This window comes from Tenrec ecaudatus, chromosome 6 (genome assembly GCF_050624435.1).
Source record: "Tenrec ecaudatus isolate mTenEca1 chromosome 6, mTenEca1.hap1, whole genome shotgun sequence".
Classification (NCBI taxonomy): domain Eukaryota; kingdom Metazoa; phylum Chordata; class Mammalia; order Afrosoricida; family Tenrecidae; genus Tenrec; species Tenrec ecaudatus.
In genome coordinates this window covers 32,084,017-32,103,456 of record NC_134535.1, presented here as the reverse complement: position 1 = coordinate 32,103,456, position 19,440 = coordinate 32,084,017, and the positions used below count along the sequence as shown (strand labels likewise).

Here is a 19,440-nt window from a genome sequence, read left to right as displayed (position 1 = left end):
TAGGGGTTACGATCGATGACGCCACGAGAGTCACGTGAAGGCCACCAAACGACTGATGATTCCGTGTCTGACACTAAGAATGCTGCCCAGGAGTCACTCCCTTGGCCCTTGGAGACAGAATCTTAACTTCTTCCCCCTCCAGATGAGGCCGAGTCAATCTTCAGCCTCTATTCCAAAATTGTAAAAAAAAAAAAAAAAAAAAAAAAAAAAAAAACCACTGCCACCATGTTGACTCTGACCTTTTAGGACAGAGTAGAGCTGCTTCCTAAGGGGTCCAAGACTGTAAGTCTTTATGGATACAGAGAGCTTCATCTTCTCTCTCACAGTGGTGGGTGGGTTTGAACTGCTGACCTCGAGGTTAACAGCTCAACAGTTAACCCATTGTGCCACCAAGTATCTTTTCACTCCTAATGGATTTGTTACACCAACTGCCAATACATGCCCATTCCTGTAGCACCATCTTCCCACACGTGAAAGGGAGTGAAAGGCACTCCTTTCCTGGAGCTAGAGCTGACATGTACTGGCAATGCCACTGTACTTCATATGCGTGGGCACTTGGCATTGGTATGTGAACTAACTTGTGTTTGAAGAGATTGCAATAAGCAGCTTTTTCCACTTGGAGGAGCATGACTGCAAGCAGAGACACAGGCCTCGGGGCTTTTTGTGAGCTGATCCCACAAGTGATTACCAACCTTTGAAATGATCACCCATCTTTCTGGAAGCACAGCACGACATCATGGTGACACTGGCAGAAGTGCATGATGTGGGAGAAATACACGCAGGATGCCCTTTGGCTTGCTTCCTTTGGACATGCCATCAGACAGAACAAGTGTTAGCTGAGGCTGTCAGGATTGGTAGAGGGTCAGTAGTAACGGGGATCCGTCAGTGAGATGGACTGACACAGCCACCCCAACAGTGCACTCTACTGTCAAGAGCAGTGAGCAAGCGGGAGGGTGGCAGAGGAGGGGCCACATGTTGGTCTGTGATATACAAGGTTGCTAGGAGTCAGTCACCCATGGCACCTAATGGCAAGTTAGCTCGAAGAAATGAAAATATATGAGAATGGATCCTGGGTTCATTCACAGATTCAGATAAATTGCTGAAGAACCAAGACTCAGGAAATAACAAGTTTCTGCTTGGAAAGCTATCATACAAGCCAGCCAGCTCGGATGAGTCTCAGCCTCTTGATTGCTCCATTCCAGTTTGAAATCCCACGAGAAAGGATGCTTGCCTGGGCGCCAGTGTCAGCCCCCAGCAGTGAGGCAGTCACAAAGCAGAGGCTGCTCCCAGGCAAGGGGGAACTGTACACTTGGCAGTCATTCCAATCAACGTCGACTGTAACTACCCATGCGGGTACACTTGTATTTTGCAGAGTCAAGGGCAAAAAGGTACAAAAGACATGCTTTACTCCAATAATTTTAATCAAGTTACTAGCAAGAATCAAAGTGCAATTACAAGAACAGCTGATTCCCCCCCCCCCACATGTTTAAGTTGTTTTTCACAGGTGTTACTTGTAAGGTGTTGAGGGCGGGACCCACTCCTGAATCTTCTTCCTGGTGGTGGAATAAGGAACATACTGTTCTGGAGTGCCACTCACGTTGAATTTATGGTTCGTCCAAATGAACGGACGAGCAGTAGGTGGCTTTGTGGTCGGAGGATCATCAGTCATACAGTGAAGCCAGCGGTGCCTTAAGGGGAAACAACAACAAAGAAGCCATTATGAAGAGGTAGCACAGCTGGAGGAAGAGGGGTGATGGGGCAGTTCTGGAGCTACTCTGCTGGTTGGGTTCAAATCGCAGCTATGGACATGTTGCTTTGCTTTAGTGCTTTTATTGGTGCATTCCAATCTTCTAGGGGAGGTATCGGATTAAATGCCCAATGACACAGAAAACAGCTAGACAGATTCCTGCAGAGTAGGGAGTGAACACACGGTAGCAAATACTACTGTTAGTACTGTCTTCCATCACATCTAAGAGTGCTAGGAGCCCTGGTGGTGTAATGGGCTACGAATTAGGCTTCTAACAGCAAGGCTAGCAGTTCAAAATCACCAACTGCTCCACACAGGAGAAAGATGAAGCTTTTTGCTCCCATGAAGAGGTAACGTCTCCATTTCTACCCTGTCCTCTATGGTCCCGAGGAGTCTGACTCCGAAGCAGTGAGTTGTTTTCGTGAGGACATTATCTACTTTAAAGCACCTTTAAGAAAGAAAACGGAGCCTTGATGGCGTCGTGGCTGTACTCTGGTCGGCAGTACGAAGCCCCCCGCCACTCGGATGGAGAAAGACCGAGCTTCCGACTCCAGTAACATGTTACAGTCCTGGAAACCCACCGGGGTGGTTCTACCCTGACTACATAGGTCTCTGTGAGTCAGCATTGACTCGGTGGCAGTGACAAAGGAAAACAATGCTCCCAATTAAACTATGGTCCACTCTTGATTACTATCGGCATCCTGTTTCTGATGTCAAAGCGCCTGATAGAAGTGGTCGCACCGTGCAGGCGGCTAGCTCTGCATGCTCAGTGCGCCCACGTCCAGTGGACCCGGGAAGCTCGAGGTTAGAGCCAGTGAGGCTACTACTGAAGAGGGTCTCTGTACAGAGGGCAACACTGAGCCTACAGGTTGGGGAGAGGGGCCGCCCTGCCACACCCACACGGAAGCAAACCCAGAAGGAAAAGGAGAGTGTGGGACTAGACCCCATGTCAGCACACGGAGCCCTGAGATGGCGTGCACACGGCTGCAAAGGCACAGAAAGGACTGTAGGCCTGACAAATGTTCCAGACATGATGTCCCCTCACTGGAGCATACTGCGGCTGTGGACAATACTGGGGACACAAGGCGGGGAATGAGTCCAGTCTGAACCCTCCACCCCACCCCACCCAGTGGGGTGACCCATAAAGGTAACGTAACAGACCAGCAATAGGAACAAAGCCAAGTCACAAAGCTCCTGAGAAATCTCAAAAATAGGTTTCAGACTAGGAGGGGCCAGTTCTCAGAATACCCCAGGACCAGTGGGGAGATAGTCATAAAGGTTAGCGGACAGACGGAACGATGTATGCTTTTTTGTCATTTATTTTTGCTATTTATTTATTTATTTCCCGCCTTTTACTCAATCTTTGTTTTCTTTTTGTTTTGCCTCCATTATTGTTGTTTGCCTACCTATCTAAGACAGGCATGGGAAGCACGTCCAAGGAGAAAGCACTGGGGCTGAAGGTTCTGGAGGGACTTTGGTGGGGGAAGAAGGGAGCAGTGAGCTAACAACGCCTTAGACAGGGCAACAAGTAGGGGGTTAAAATCAACGAGGAAGACAGAGATTTTGGTGGTGAAACAACAGCAATCTAGCTGAGAGGAATGACTACAAGGCAGAAGAAGGGCGAGTGTGACGGTGGGAAAGGAGGAAGGTAAAAGGAAACAGAGGGAAGACCTAGGAAGCAAAGCTATGGACAGAGGTATAAACATAGGTGTGCACTCATGTAAATATATTAATTCATAAAGATAGAGGTATTGGCATAGGTGTATATACTTATATGGCAATATATTGAGGTAGTGGATGGCCTCCAGGCCTCTCTGCTGAAGCCCTCCCTCAATGCAAGAACACTTTGTTCTAACCACCTAGCATTCTGTGATGCTCACCCTCCTGGCAGGATCACTGAAGACAAAAAAGGTGCACACACATACGGTGAAGAAAGCTGACAGTGCCTGGCTATCAAAAGATATAGTGCCTGGGGTCTTAATGGCTTGAAGTTAAACAAGCGGCCATCAGGCAGAGAAACAACATGCCCATACGGAAGAAGCAAACCAGCCTATGAGATCATGAGGTGTTGATGGGCACAGGTAACAGGCATCAGAAGACTCAAAACAAACAAAAACTTTGTTGAGAACGAGGGGTTGGGGGTTGGAGCAGAGACCCCCAAACCCATCTGTAGACAACAGGACATCCTCTCACGGAAGGGTCACAGGAAGGGATGAGTCAATCAGGGTGCAGTATAGCTTCGATGAAACACACATTTCTCTGGTTCCTTGAGGCTTCCTCACCCCCCACCCCCACTATCATGAACCCAGTCCTGCATCTCACTTTAGGTTAGGCCAGAGTGTATACACTGGTAGAGATAAGCGCTTGGGACACATGGAATCCAGGTCAGATAAGCTCCTCAGGTACAGAAATGGGATTATCAATACCAGGAGGGTAAGGAGAAGGTGGGGAGAGGAGGGGAGAATGGGGAAACCAATCACAATGATAGACACATAACCACCCCTCTTAGGGGGAGGAATAACCTCTCCCTAGGGGGAGGAACTCCTGTGGGGAGTTGGCGGTTGGTATAAGATATGAAAATAATAATAATTTATAATTTATCAAAAGGTCATGATGGGGAGAGGCGAGTATGGAGGGTAAAAGAAGAGCTGATACCAAGGGCTCGAATAGAAAGTAAATGTTTAGACAATTATGACAACATATGTACAAATATGCTTGATCCAACTGATGTATTGAATGTTTTAAGAGCTGTAAGAGCCCCAATCAAATGATCTTAAGAAAGAAAGAAAAGGGTCTCTGAAGGCACGTTAAAGTCGAGTGCTACAGAAAATACGGTTCCTTCCATTCACAGCGTCCAGTCACAGCCCGCCGTTGACAAGTACTGCGGACATGAAGGGTTAAAGAGTTTCCTTTCAAGGGGTTTCTGATGAGAGGTGCCAGAGCTGGGACCTAAAGAAGGACACAGGGTAGATGCATGGAGTGATGATGCCACCGGTCAGAGAAAAAGAGGACTCAAATTTCGAGGGACAGAGTAGAGCGAGTCAGGAAAGCAAGCCGAGAGGCTTACACGGGAGATCAAGAGAGAGAATTACATACAGCATGAACACCACCACCCCCGCCCCTCCCGCCGCTTCACCTGGCCCAGAGCTCAAAAAACAGAGATGGCAGCTATGGAAGAAGGGGAGGAGGAACAGGTAAAACACCGCAGCTTTAGAAATGGGAGAGGGCAGGGAAGGGATGACCCAGTCTGGATAACTGAGACCAAGGTTAATGAGAACATTTTCTGATGGTAGGTAAGCTTAAGAGTGTCTGTAAGCACTATTGCTAGAGGTAGGTAACTAACTGGCTGCAACCAACTGGGAAAAGATAAAAAGGTGGCTCTTTTTATGCGCCACTGAATCAATCCGGATGGACTCACAGTGACCCTACAGGATAAAGTAGGGTCTGTTTGGCCAGTTGCTGCAGCCACTGTGTCAACCCATCCTGTTGCTAGCTTCGTTTCTAAAAATAACTGCATCGTGATCAGGCTGCAGACATGATTCATGAAGACCACAAAATTCAGGTTGGCTGCTGTCTTTCTCACATCTTCTACAGGGAATGGAATTAGAGCAACCATTGAAAGCAACCTGGGCCCTGAAACTGCGCTATTAACTCGTGCTGAGACCCTTGCTGAGACAGGCTGCGCCAGTCACTCAAAGGAGGTATTAACTGTCAAAACCAGGGCTGTCACTTATCGAGGGACTTATGTGAGCTTAAGTCACAGCAGAGGTATTTAACGTTTACCTTATAAAGTCAGCTTAATAACGAAAGAAAAATATCATTCAAAGAAGTGCTGTCAAGACTCCTGAAGGTTATTTAAGGAAGCACACAGAGTACACGGCTTACATATAGACCCACTCAGGAGTCACTTAGGTGAAGGATTGATGAGCTCATGGTGTAATAAAAAAACGATCAATAAATGGAAAAGATCATTTTCACCATAGTAGATTAAAAACTGAAAATGTTTATCCTAGTGAGACCAGAGAATAGGTAAAAAGTTAATCTATAGTCATTTGCAGCATAAAGAACTACAAGATAAAAAAGTATTTAACGCCAACTAGGCTAATGTTCCTTTTGTTGTTATTTAGAACAGATGATGGCTCGGTGGTAGAACTTTGCCTTCCTGCAGGAGGCCCAGGTCTATTCTCCTGCCAATACACCTCCAAGGTTGCCACCAGCAGTCTATCAGTGGGGTCTGCGTGTTGTTACGATGCTCAAAGGGCTCAAAAGAGCTCCCCTAAAGTAAAGTGGACTAGGAAGAAAGGTCTGGCGATCTACTCCCAGAACTCAGCCAATGAATATCCTGCATAGGGAGGGCTGTTTCATTCCATTAACCAATCTGCAGATTTCCCTTACACACAGGGTTGCCACTCAGTCAGAGCCAGCAAACAACAACTGAGAAAATATACCGTCTACATTTCCATCCCTCAGCTTACTTGGAACACATACTTCAGCGGGGCCAGGGTTAACCCAGCTAAGCAAAGCTGCTAGTGAACTCACAGCATCGCCCAGAAAACTGTTTTGCAGTTGGCATTAGCACCACCTCAACATTATAGCATTGCTATTATTTCAAAGAGCAAAATATTAAATTACTTAAACTTGATAAAGTCAGTGAGATGGCAAATAAAGAGCTTGGTAGAAGAGGGAAAAATATGAAGGGGCTTCAAAAAGTTCATGAAAACGTGAAAGAAAAGATAATAGAATTTTCCCTGTGAACTTTTGGAAGCCCCCTCATACAAAAATACAAGAAAAACAACTTACAATGAAAATGTAATTTGGGGAAAACCTCAGTACTCAAATATACTTAAGTTGTAACAAAATAACTGGAAAATAAAATCGCAGTAATAACTCCCCTCCCCATCTCACCAAATCATTTCTAATGACTAAATTTTCAGTACAACCCAAGTGAGATAAGTCTCAGAACTGGTTAACCTTATTTTCTGTTGTTATCAGAGGAGAAGTATGTCAGGAAACAAGGAGAGAGACCTCCTCTTCTTCAAAACCAGACTGACAGACCTCCGAGGCCCGCCACCTGAGATGTCAGCCACGTCAAGTTAATTATGATGAAGGATTAAACCAGCCTAACAGGTTTAAGAAATAAAAATATTTAACATATACAATCATTCTTTAAAAAAATCACTGCCAATGAAAAGTCTTTACAATAGGCATGAATAGCAAAGGAAAGAAAGTTTAGTTTTTCCTTCCAGAAAAATCCCTCTAATAAACAATTACCAATCAACAATCAATATTAACAATAAAAAGTGCAGGCAGCTTTGAATCTCTTTTCTTTAGATAACGAACATCAATCTTGGGAATAAAAACATCAATCTTTTGGCCATAAAGTTTATGGTTCAAGGCGTTTCCATCTACTATCATTGAGGCTGAAATAACATTTTTCAATTTTTCACATATTACATATGTGAGAGTAGAAAGAGCTGAGGTTTGAGCAAGGCTGCCCACGGGCTGAAGAGAATCTCTTGATCAAAAACTTAAACTCCAATCAACAGATGAAACTGGGCTGGAATTACTAGAATGTTCCCTAGGCCATTTCTACATGGAAACAAAAATGAGAGAAACAGCACTCCTTTCTCTATTTGGCAAAAAAGATGACATTTGAACACTCTGTGACATGTCAACCGTGCACAATGGAGACCTGATGAATAGTCCCAGTGGCTACAGGATTGAAAGACTAGGGGACATACTTAAAGGCAAACAAGCAGCCATCTAGCTCGGAAGCAACAAAGCCCACAGAGAAGAAGCACACAAGCCTGTGTGAACATGAGGTGTTGAAGAGCTCAGGTAGCAGACACCAACAAAAACCATCACTCTGTGATCGCGTCCCCCATAAACGCTGAAGGCGAATGTGTGCATAAGTAAGTGTGATGAAGAAGGCTGATAGTGCCCGGCTATGTAGAGAGATACAGTGTCCGGGGACTTAAAGGCTTGAAAGTAAATAAGCGGTCATCGAGTCCAGAAGCAACAAAGCCCACATGGAAGCAGCACACCAACATGTGTGATCATGAAGGGCCGAGGGGACCAGGTTTCAAGCACCAAAGGTGGGAGAAAAAAAGAAAATCCTATCATCGTGAATGAGGGGAGCACATGATGGGGAACCAATGCCCATCTGTAGACAACTGGACATCCCTTGCAGAGGGGTAGTGGAGAGATGAGACACTCAAGGTTCAGTGTAGCAATAATGAAACCCACAACCTTCCTCTAGTTCTTAAATGCTTCCTCCCCTCCAACTATCATGATCCCAATTCTACCTTGCAAACCTGGTTAGACCAGAGGATGCACAGCAGTACAGTTGGGATCTGGAAACACAGGGAATCCAGGACAGATGAACCCCTCAGGATCAACAGTGAGAGTGGCGATACCCGCGAGGGAAGGGGGGGGGGTAGAAAGGGGCAACCAATTTCGGGGATCTACATATAACCTACTCTCTTGGGGAAGGGCAACAGGAAAGTGGGTGAAGGGAGACGCCAGGCAGTGTAAGATAAGATAAAATAATAATTTAGAAATTATTAAGGGTTCATGAGGGAGGGGAAGAAAAAAGGAAAACGAGGAGCTGATTCCATGAACCCAAACAGAAGGTGAATTTTGAGAATGATGAAGGCAACGAATATATAAGTGTGCTTTACATAATTGGTGTATGTGTGGATTGTGATAAGAGTTATATGAGCCCCAATAAAATGATTTAAATTAAAAAAATAAAGAGACTAGGGGACAGAGAGACTGGCTTTGAGACTGAAATGTAAACTGTGATGATAATCCAGATGTGAAATGAGCAAAATAATGCCCACCAATTAAACATAGTGTTCTGTGTCCCAACCTTCTGTCATAGTTTCTGTAGAAGAGAAAACCATTCCAACTGCGACATTTTTAGGAAGATAATCAGGTCCTTGCAAGGAAAAAGGAATCCTGCCAATTGTGAGGCTTTTAAATAAGGACCAATAGATGAAAGTTAGAAATTCAAAAGCTATGAGAATCCCTATTTAGACCAACGTATTACAACTAACTATGGGGAATGCTCTGGTGGCTTAGTGGGTTATGAGCAGGGCTGCTTAACTACAGGTCAGCAGTTCAAAACCAGCAGCTGCTCCATGGAAGAAAGATGAGGCGTATCTACTTTTGTATAAAGCTAAACAGTCTTGAAAGCCAAAAGGGGTAGTTGGACTCTGTCCTATTGTGTTGCTATGAGTCAAAAATTGCCTCAATGGCAGTGAGTTCAGTTTTGAGTCTATGGAAATATAAATGAAAACACAAAATGTTCATCTATTGTTCTATTGTGCAACTGATTCAGGTCAGAATAATACTTGTATTTCCCCTCTGAATCTGCTCCATCCTGAATTGAAGTCCATTCAGTTGTTCAAGTCCCAGATAAAATTACTGATTCCTCTTTCCTTCACTTTCCGCCTCAGAACAGTTGGTAGTCCCAATATGCATAAAACTATATTCCAAATCTGTCTACCTTTCTCTCTCTGGCTACCACTTTAATTGGAGTCATCAACATCTCTCACCTGTACACCTGAAGAGCTACGCCTAAATGGCCATTATCTTGACCCTGCTCCTTTACAAAATTCCAGTCTCCACCAGTAGCCAAAACCTTAACCAGACAGGCCATGTCTTAGCTTACAGCCCTCTAATGATCCTGACATAAGTAGTGCAACAGAAGTTTTTGTGCCCCACTTTGTAAAGTTTCCTCCAAGACAGAAGCCAACATAGAAAATTCAACATTCTAGCGTGACAAGGTAAGATCACACTTTTCTAGGAATCATTAAAAATTTCTTTGTATTTGTGAAGTCCAATATGAATTAAAACTCAATGGGGCTCTTCTTAGAACTGAACAATATTATTCTAGGATCAGCTGGAAGTATCTAGAGACAATTTAGAAAACTCAGAAAAATCAAAAAGGCTGGCATTACCAGATACCCTATTAAATCTTCAAACATTAAAATATTATGTAAGATTGACATAAAAGTGGAAAAGCTAAACTCCCCAAAACAAACTAAAGTATGTAATAAGCATTTCATGTACAATAAAGTTGGTATTCTAACTCCCTGGGGAAGATTAAAATTTTCTCAATGAATTATGCAAGGTTAATTAATTTTGCTAGAAAGAAAAATATCAAGTTCACCAAGTTATACACCAAAATAGATTTCAGATAGGTTAGTTTAAAACTGAGGTAAAGCACACATGTTTTGTACTCATACAATATAGAATGATATATTGCTAAACTTAACATCAAAGACCCACAAAGCAATAAAGGTGGTGGTGGGGGGACTTACAATAGACTGTTAAATAAAAATTTAAACTTCTTTGCCCTGAAACACTATATATGAAGATAAAAGAGGAAAAGAAACAGAGGAAAATATTACTACTATACAGAAATGGGGTTCATCTATAATTATAAATCAGAAAGAAAAAGTCAAATGCTTAAGAGAAAAATGGGCAAAAACTATGGAAGGCAAGTTATAAAAGAAAAAAATTTAAATGTCAACAGTTTAACCACCCAAACCTAAACCCCAGTGCTTTCTAGTTGATTCTAGCTCAGAGTAACCCTACAAAAGATACCAGACATTGCTATGGGAGCAGACAGCCTCATCTTTCTACCGAGAGGTGGTTTTGAACCACTGACCTAATGCTTATCCCACAGCGCCATCAGAGCACCCTGCAGTTTAACCAAGGAAATAACAAATTATAACAAGTTACAGTTTTTTACCTGCTAAACTGTGAAAGATTGTTTAGAATCAATAACACCTGGTATGGTAATTACATAACCTGATATCAATTTGAGGATTAAGAGTGTGGGGGTGGAGTCTAGCCTGTCAATCAGTAAATAGCCAATGAGGCCTCTGTATGGGCATGGCTTTCTCCTGAGGATTCTGGGAACTCCTTGGAGGCAGGAGACACTCTCTCTGCTCACTCCCTGTAGAGAAGGCACATGGAGAGAGGCTGATAAAACCAGACCTCTGGAGTCAGAGAAGCCACGTGGAAACGCCTGCTAGTGCTGAGATGTTTCCACTACCACTGGATCCACAAGATTTCCCACCCACTGGCCTGTGATCTTCCTGCATTCAGCATTACTGTATGTGTTTCGTGAGTCTGAAGAGAACTTTATAGATTGGTATCCAACATATGGGCTAAAATAGGACTTATGGACTTCATCTGGACTAGACTGGGATGTTTTCCTCAATATACAATTACTCTTTTTATAAACCTCCTTCTTACACACAAGAGTGTTCATGAATTTGTTTCTCTAGTTATCCCAGACTAACACACCCAGTATTGGGGAGGTTACAGAGAAATCAACATCCTCATGCAACTAACTGAATGTATTCACTCTGAGGATTGAAAATTGGGGGTTGGCCCCAATCCCAACTATGTGGACAGCGCCCCCTCCCTGCAGAAGAATTCACTTCAGAGGACAGCACTGAAGCTATAGCTCAGGGAGAGGAAGAGAGAGTGGAACACATTGTGGCCCACCAAGTCCTGGGGACGATAATCCCGCTCAGAGCAGCCCAAACACAGAGAAGACCATAGGGCCAGCCCCAGTAAGAGACACAACATCCCTTATTGACCCACAGCATTACAGGAGACAACACTGGAGACAGTAAGGGAAGTGCGCCCAATATGACCCACCAAACTGAGACAAAACACTAAGGGCGTGCAACAGAACAGCAAGGAGAACAGAGCAATGAAGTCCCCAGGGAATACCCAAAATAAACTCGGGTCAGGGCATGGTACCCCATCAGACTCGACCAGAAAAACACTCCTAAAGGTCAACACCAGACCTTGAACTATTTACAGGATTTTCTTTTTTTGTCGTTGGTTTTATTTTTGTTGTTTTATTTTCTTGTGTTGCTTTGTTCTGCTGTCTTGTTTTTTGTGCATATTATTATCTCTGCAGTTCTATCTAGATAAGATAGGTGGGATAAACAATCTACAGGAGAAAACAACAGGGCTGACGGTTCTTGGAGACATGGGAGAGGGGGAAGCAAAGAAAGAAAGTGGGTGTTAACAAACCTATGGATAAGGGAACAACAAGTGATCCAAATCGATGGCAAGGAGGGTGTAGGAGGTCTGGTAGGGCTTGATCAAGGGCAATGTAACCGAGGGGAATTATTGAAACCCAAATGAAAGCTGAACATGATAGTGGGACAAGAGGAAAGTAAAAGAAAATAGAAGAAAGAACTGGTTGAAAAAAGATATTTATAGAGGTCTAAATACAGGCATGTACATATATAAATATACTTATATATGATGATGGGGAAATAGATCTATGTGCATATACTTATAGGTGTAGTATTAAGGTAGCAGATGGACATTGGGCCTCTACTTAAGTACTCCCTCAATGCAAGAACACTTTTCTTTCAAACTGGCATTCCATGATGCTCACCTTCCCAACACAATTGCTGAAGACAAAGCAAGTGCATAAGCAAATGTGTGAAGAAAGCTGATGGTGCCCAGCTATCAAAAGATATAGTGTCTAGGGTCTTAAAGGCTTGAAGATAAACAAATGGCCATCTAGCTGAGAAGCAACAAAGCCCACACGGAAGAAGCACACCAGCCTGTGTGTTTATAAGGTGTTGACAGGATCAGGTATCAGGCATCAAAGAACAAAAAAATCTTATCATTGTGAATGAGGGGAGTGCGGAGTGGGGACCCAAAGCCCATCTGTAGGCAACTGACATCCCCTTACAGAAGGGTTGTGGGGAGGAGATGAGCCAGTCAGGGTGCAGTATAGCACCAATGAAACTTACAACTTTCCTTTAGTTCTTTAATGCTTACTCCCCGCCACACAACCATGATCCCAATTCTACCTTACAAATTCGGCTAGACCAGAGGATGTACACTGGTACAGATAAAAGAGCTGGAAACACAGGGAATCCAGGGTAGATAAACCCCTCAGGGCCAATAATATGAGTAGTGATACCAGGAGGGGAAGGGAAAGGGAAGGTGGGGGAGTAAAGGAGAACCGATCACAATGATCTACATGTAACCCCCTTCCCTGGGGGAAATACAGCAGAAAACTGGATGAAGGGAGACATCGGATAGTGTAAGACATGACAAAATCATAATAATTTATAAATTATCAAGTGTTTGTGAGGGAGGGAGGGTGGGGGGGGGAATGAATAGCTGATACCAAGAGCTCAAGTAGAAAGAAAATGTTTTGAGAATGATTATAACAAATGTGCTTGACACAATGGATATATGTATGGATTGTGATATAGTTGAATGAGCCCCCAATAAAATGATCAAAAAGAGAAAATTGGTACAGGTTTCCTAACAATATGTACAAGGAGGCTGCAAAAGGTTCATGGAAAAAGAAAATTAAAAGAATTACAGAATTTTTCCACAAACTTTTTGTAGCTTCCTTATAATTTGAAGTCAATCAAAAAACTCAAAAATAGGTACCCTCATGGATACAACTATGTGACTTGTTGGAATTTGCCTTAAGGAATTAAGAATGCTGTGAGAATATGTACAATGATGTTGATCTCAGCTTTACTTATATTATTGAAAAACTTGAAAACAAAACCAAGAACAATAAGGAATAGCTAAGTAGCTCAGCAGATCTATTCAACAGAAGACAAAAGCATCATTTAAAATGGTCATAATGATATTTTGTGATTTGGGAAAGCATCACCATCACACATGGGAAATTAAAGGTTAGAAAAGTATAATTTCAAAATGTTAACAGGATTGTCTTTGTGTGCAGGGATAGCAGGTTATTCTTTATATCATTCATTATTTTCTATAATCCACATGCACTATTTAATTAGAAGGTACTGAGATATTAAAAAGAAAAATGCTTCTTTTAATTCAAACCAATTCTAGAGACAGTTGTTAAATCCTGTCCGTGTCATCTGTCATTTAAGACTACCAACAGGTTCCTTTTACTTCTACCCCTAATTCAGCCCACGTAAGTTACCACAAAAATAAATAAATAAAAGTACTCTCTGGAAAAACTCAAATGTCTTTAGCGGCATATAGCCTGGCTCGCTTGGTCTGCCTTAATGAAAAATTTTGCTAAATCAATTCCACAGTGCAACATGATTCGCCAATGGTGGGAGAGACTCCAACTGTCTTTTTATCTGGACCGGAAAAATTTCCACCTGTGACTGATAACGTACAAGCACAATAAAAATTTACTCTGTAAATTGGAATTAGGAGCCGTTTCTGGCTCACTGAGAGTAGTTAAGGAGTTTAATATGGAACAAACCTCAAAATCATAAAAAAGACTAGGCTTACTGGTCTGATAGGAGACTCTTCAGACTATGCTGGCCCATCAATCCTGGAACTAACCCTCCCACCCCCAAATGTCAGCCAAATGACAGACAAGCGTATCTGGGGAAGAGAAACACCAGGGAGGGACAAACTCATTAGAACAACCCAGAGGCAGCATTGCCTGGATGAAGCTGAGAAGGCAGGGAGGAGCAGGAAGGGCAACACGAACAATGGCAACCACAGGGCCATGGGAAGAGAGCTGGGCATCCTAACCACCACCACCACACAACAAAATGCATGCAAGGAAATGGAAAACCAATTGGCTCTGTAAATTTTCACCCAAATCACAATGAAAAAACAAAAATAATAAATACCCTCCCCCAAATTAAGTAGTTTATTTCTACAGGTGTGAAGTTTTCTAACAAGTCATCTTTGTTAAAAATTAGAATTTATATTAAGAAAGTTAGAATTTATCTTAAGTGAAGCACTAATAAGTGAAACGTCTAACACAAAAGCTGAATTTTAAACCAATCTTATCTTCTTGCTATAATTAATACATTTTAATAGTGAATTTATTTAAATAAGCAATATTCTGTGACAAAGGAAAATCTACAAGAATAGTGTACTCTTCTAGTACAGTCTTTTAATATTATCCGTGTGGGAGGCTAAAAAAAGTAAATATGAGAAAGGAATTGTTTTTGAAAAGAATCTTGCAACTAATTTGTTGAATTGAGTAGCACTCATTTCAAAGAATATTTTACCCAACATCTACTACATGAAAGGGAGCAAGAGTTAGTGCGTACAACGGGAGGAGAAGAGTATTTCCTCTCAGAAGAAGTACAGCCAGAGAACTCCTTAGATAAGGACAGTAGGCCTTCATCTCACACACTTTGAACTTGTTCTCAGAGGAGACACCAGTCCCTTGAGGTCATTATGTTTAATTAAACAGGGACAACAAAGAGTAAGGTTCCTGATAAGATGGATTGACACAGTGGCTGCAATAACGGGCTCAGATCTAAGAACAATTGTTATTCTGTATATGAAACCCAGGATAGGCAACTCTACAGAGACAGTAACTGGATTACTGATTCATTGGGGCTGTGGCAGAAAAGACAGGGGGAAGGGGAGTTAATGACAATGAGTACAAGAATGAAGAAAATGTTCTAAAACGGATTATGATGGTGATTGTGAGACTTCTTGGTGTGAATGAACTATTGAATTGTATGATATGTAAATTATATGCCAATAAAACCATTGAAAACAAAACATAAGAACAATTGTGAGGCTGGTACAGGGCCAGGCAGTTTCGTTCTGTTGTACAAAAGGTCACTATGAGTCAGAACCAACCCAGCAACAGCAGCAAGTACTGTTGGTGAAGATTTGCTGAAGGATCAAGTGAACGAGGGCCAAGGCACATTGTCTTTGATGGCATTGTAAGTCCACCTACCCAATGGGCATTTGTGATATTGAATATAATTTACCGAATTTGCAAATGGAGATACCCGTTTGATATATAATTTAATCTATTCTAATGGTTTGTCAAATATTCATCAAACAAGAGAAAATAATTGTTCTTAGTGTTATGCAAAAAATACTCCACTTACTAATCTTGTTATACTAATAAATACCTCAAATCTTAAGAACTAGGTTTGATATTTACAGCTGCAACAAAGAATATTAACTTTAAACCCAAACTGCTATTTTCCTTTCTACATACAAAAGTCACTCAGGTAATAATACAAATATACATATATACATAATGCGTGTAATCACAAAGCTTCTAAAGAGGATGTAAACAATTAACTACAATGTATTCGCTATAATCTGTTCCTTAAAAACATTTGTTCTCTGCCCCATTTTTCTACTTAATTCATACCGCAAAGCCAAAGACAACCTTAACAATGAGGACCAACAATCCCTCCTTGATCTGACACCCTTTGGTGTCGTTTGAGAACAGTATCCCTTCAGGGGTCCTCACACGTTTTAAACAGGGGGCCAGTGCGCTGGAAGGCCGGACTATAGATTTAAAAAAAACTATGAACAAATTCCTATGCACACTGCACATATCTTATTTTGAAGTAAAAAAACAAACGGAACAAAAACACCAGGCGGGCTGGATAAATGTCCTCGGCAGGCTGCATGTGGACCGCAGGCTGTAGTTTAGTTTGAGAGCCTCGCTAGTCTCTTTCCTCCTCTTTCGGCATGTCACACACACCCGTCACAAGGTCTTTGTACTAACCCTGGTAGCAAGTGTGACTTGTTGGGCCGCTAAGCGAAAGGTCTGCAGTTCAAAACCACCAGCCGTTATGATAGAATAAGACAAGGCTTTCTATCCCGTAAAGATTTACAATCTCGGGAACCCACAGAAGTAGTTCTACTCTGTCCCATAGGGTCGCTAGGAGTCAGAATGGCCTCAATGGCAGTGAATTTTTAGTTTGATTTTGTTTAGCTGGTTCTCTTAGCAGGTTAACCCCATGGTTGGGTTCCTAATCTCTTTAAGGCCTTTGTTCAATGGTCACCTCATCACTGAGCCTACCTCTTCCATTTCCCAAGCAACTTCTTATCCCCCCTCCCTTCACTGTTTTCTTCCATTCAAGGGCCTATGTCTCTCACTTAACAGACTATCAAAATCTCAAACTCAATTGCCATTGAGTCAATGCTGATCCACAGACACTCTACAGGACAGGGCAGAAGTGCACCTGTGAGTTTCCGAGACAAACTGTTAAAGAGAGTAGAAAGCCCTGTCTTTCACCCAAAGAGCAGCTAGCAGTTTCAAACTGACAACCTTTCGGATTGCAGCCCAATGTGTTACCACTATTTCACCAGGGCTCTGAACAGACTATATGCTCTACTTATTTATAATGTTTCTCCTTGGAGAAATGGCTGAATTCAGGTTTGAGGCAAGAAATGCATGGGTTTGGAATATCTCGTGGAGATAGGGTCTAAAAAAGTGCTCAAAGGACAAGCTGAAGAACACAGAAGACAATTTGAACGGAGCCTCACTGCCAAGTCCGGGATATTCATAGCAACAAAATAAACAACAGTAATAGATTATGACCCACTGGATGAAATATGAATTCGTGAGTCCGTGCTGTTATAAATAAATGAGTAAAGGGCTAGAAAAAGAAGGTCTCCAAAAAAAAAAAGGTCTCCTTCGCAATACAATACCAACCAATAAGACCAGTAGAAGGAGTGATGGAGTTAGAAAGCCACAATTTGAAGTCATCAAAAACAATCATCTGCTCAGGCAAGATTCACTGGTATATATTAAAACTGGTGGGTGAAAATATCTCTTCACACATACTAAGTACAACAGGACAAGATCAAGTTGGCAAACAAACCTTAATCAATTGGCTAAGGTGATGCAGGCCCATACAGAGACAAATTGATATCTGTGGGAAAAGATTAGCCAACTGTCCCATAGTCTTAAAAAATGTCTCAAGAGAAAGTCGACTGAAAATGGAAGATCTCTCCTAGACAGAAGTAAACTAGAGAGTTGACAGCAAGATGTAATCTGGAATCCCGGCTAGAATTCCTTTGTGTTAAGAGAATTGGTAAAATGGAAAAGGTATGTGAATTAGATGGTAATAATCTAGCAATGATAATCTCCTGATTTTGACCACAGTATTATGGCTATATTCAGTAGTGTGTATACATATGCGTACATGTGGAAGAGTTGTTCACAGGAAGTAACACACAAAAATGTTTAAGGCTAACAGAGTATAAGGTGTGCACACTTGTAAATGGTTAGTAATAAAAAGTATACATATAAAATAAACACATGTACAAATACAGAAATGAGCAAGCAACGTTGATGTAGGAATGCCATGAGGCTGTCTGACTTTTCAACATTCCAAAGGGGAAGAGAGAAAAAGGAGGGTCCAAGGCTGATTTTGATCAGGCAGAGGCCACACCCACAGCCCTCCTCCCACCTTTCTGCCAACTCAGGGCTTTGCTCTGGTTTAGCTCAATAACTCGTTGCAATGCCCACATGGGACACAGAAACAATACTCATGATGATGGGCTTATGAGGAAAGAAACAAGGTATTATTCAGGACAGTTCTTCAGTCAGGACAGCTTGGCTGTGCATGTGGGAGCTCTCTTAAACCTGCACGGACTCTGCCCTGCTCAGGTAAACGCTACAGACCTCTTTAGCGCAGCCAGTAAGTGCCTCGGGCACCCCCTCCACCAGTAAGCTCAGGCCTGGAATGCACTCAGCTCTCTTGTTCCACGGATTGGAGCATCTGCTGTCAAGGCCTGGCCCTGCCCATGGATTTTCTTGCACTAGTCTCCTGGTAGGCTGCAACCACGTCTCTGCCCCTGCTTTTCCCCATCGTGTGCTGTTCTTCGTGTTTTAGGCTCTTGTCTCACAGTTTTTGAAAGAGCACAGCACAGGGACCCCAGGTCTAAAGGATGTGTTCTTGCCCAGCTCTTCTTCCTGGTGATAGTGAGAGTCTCTCCTTCTGTCATTTGGTTAATAAAACTGACAAATTCCCTCAGTAGGGTTCCATACATCTTATATTTATGGTTCTACCCCCACAGGGTGTTATGAATTTTATTTTCATCATTAGCAAGCTGTCCAGTCCCCTTGGTGGACTAACTAACAAACAAGCAAAAACAACTCTCAAGTCGATGCTACTTGCTGGACCATCAGAACCTTATTTTCACCTAATCATTTGGTGGAAATTACACCAGACAAGGGTCCCAAAGCCATATAAAAGTGATCCAGCACCCCAGTCAACAACTGGGGAGTCTAAGGGGAAGGGCCGTTGGCAATTCTTTGTACTTGATTTCTTTAAGTCATAATCTTACTAAACATTTAAAATTGATACCCAATCATTAGCTATTACGTAATCCTTTTAATTTTTCTAGTTTATACTTTATTTGATTATCTATTTTCCATCAAAAGAATGTAATTTTCATTAGAGTGGGAACTTCATCTGCCCTGTTTACCAGTTGCTTGAAAAGAACTTAATACATGGATGGTACTCACAAAGTTATTCAATCAGTAAGTGAAAAGTTAACCGTACTTTGAACCAAAGGATGACACATTTTTATTTTGATTTCTTCTGTAGCATCGCTACGCAACCCATCCTCACATGGTGCCCAACAAACGCTCCCGGGACACATCACAGCAACTAAAAAGAGCTGACTAGGATGATGTTAAGCATCTGAAATCAATTAGTTTAGACGAGTAAAATCATTTGCTAACTTCATCTTGGCTTCAGGGACAACATTTTTAAAGTTAAAGAGAAAAAAACCTTGAACATATACTATTATTTATAAGAAGGTATATATCACTGGGTGGTTAAACATTAACAAGAAAAATTGATGTATAAGAAAAAGAGATTCAAGTACTACACTGAAGGAAAAAACAAACATGCTATACTTTAAGATGAACACAAGGTGCCCCCAAGTGGAGA

The 19,440-nt window shown here is 42.1% G+C and overlaps 1 protein-coding gene across 1 annotated transcript in view; it reads right to left on the bottom strand.

The window, feature by feature from the left end:
• Nucleotides 1-1,403: 1,403 nt before the first annotated feature.
• The window catches only part of NDUFA12 (NADH:ubiquinone oxidoreductase subunit A12), a 29,900-nt gene continuing 11,863 nt past the window's right edge, over nucleotides 1,404-19,440 (bottom strand). The window contains exon 4 of the mRNA XM_075552725.1: nucleotides 1,404-1,688. Coding sequence (XP_075408840.1) covers nucleotides 1,508-1,688 — 181 coding nt within the window. The 3' untranslated portion in view covers nucleotides 1,404-1,507. The remainder of the gene's footprint in view (nucleotides 1,689-19,440) is intronic.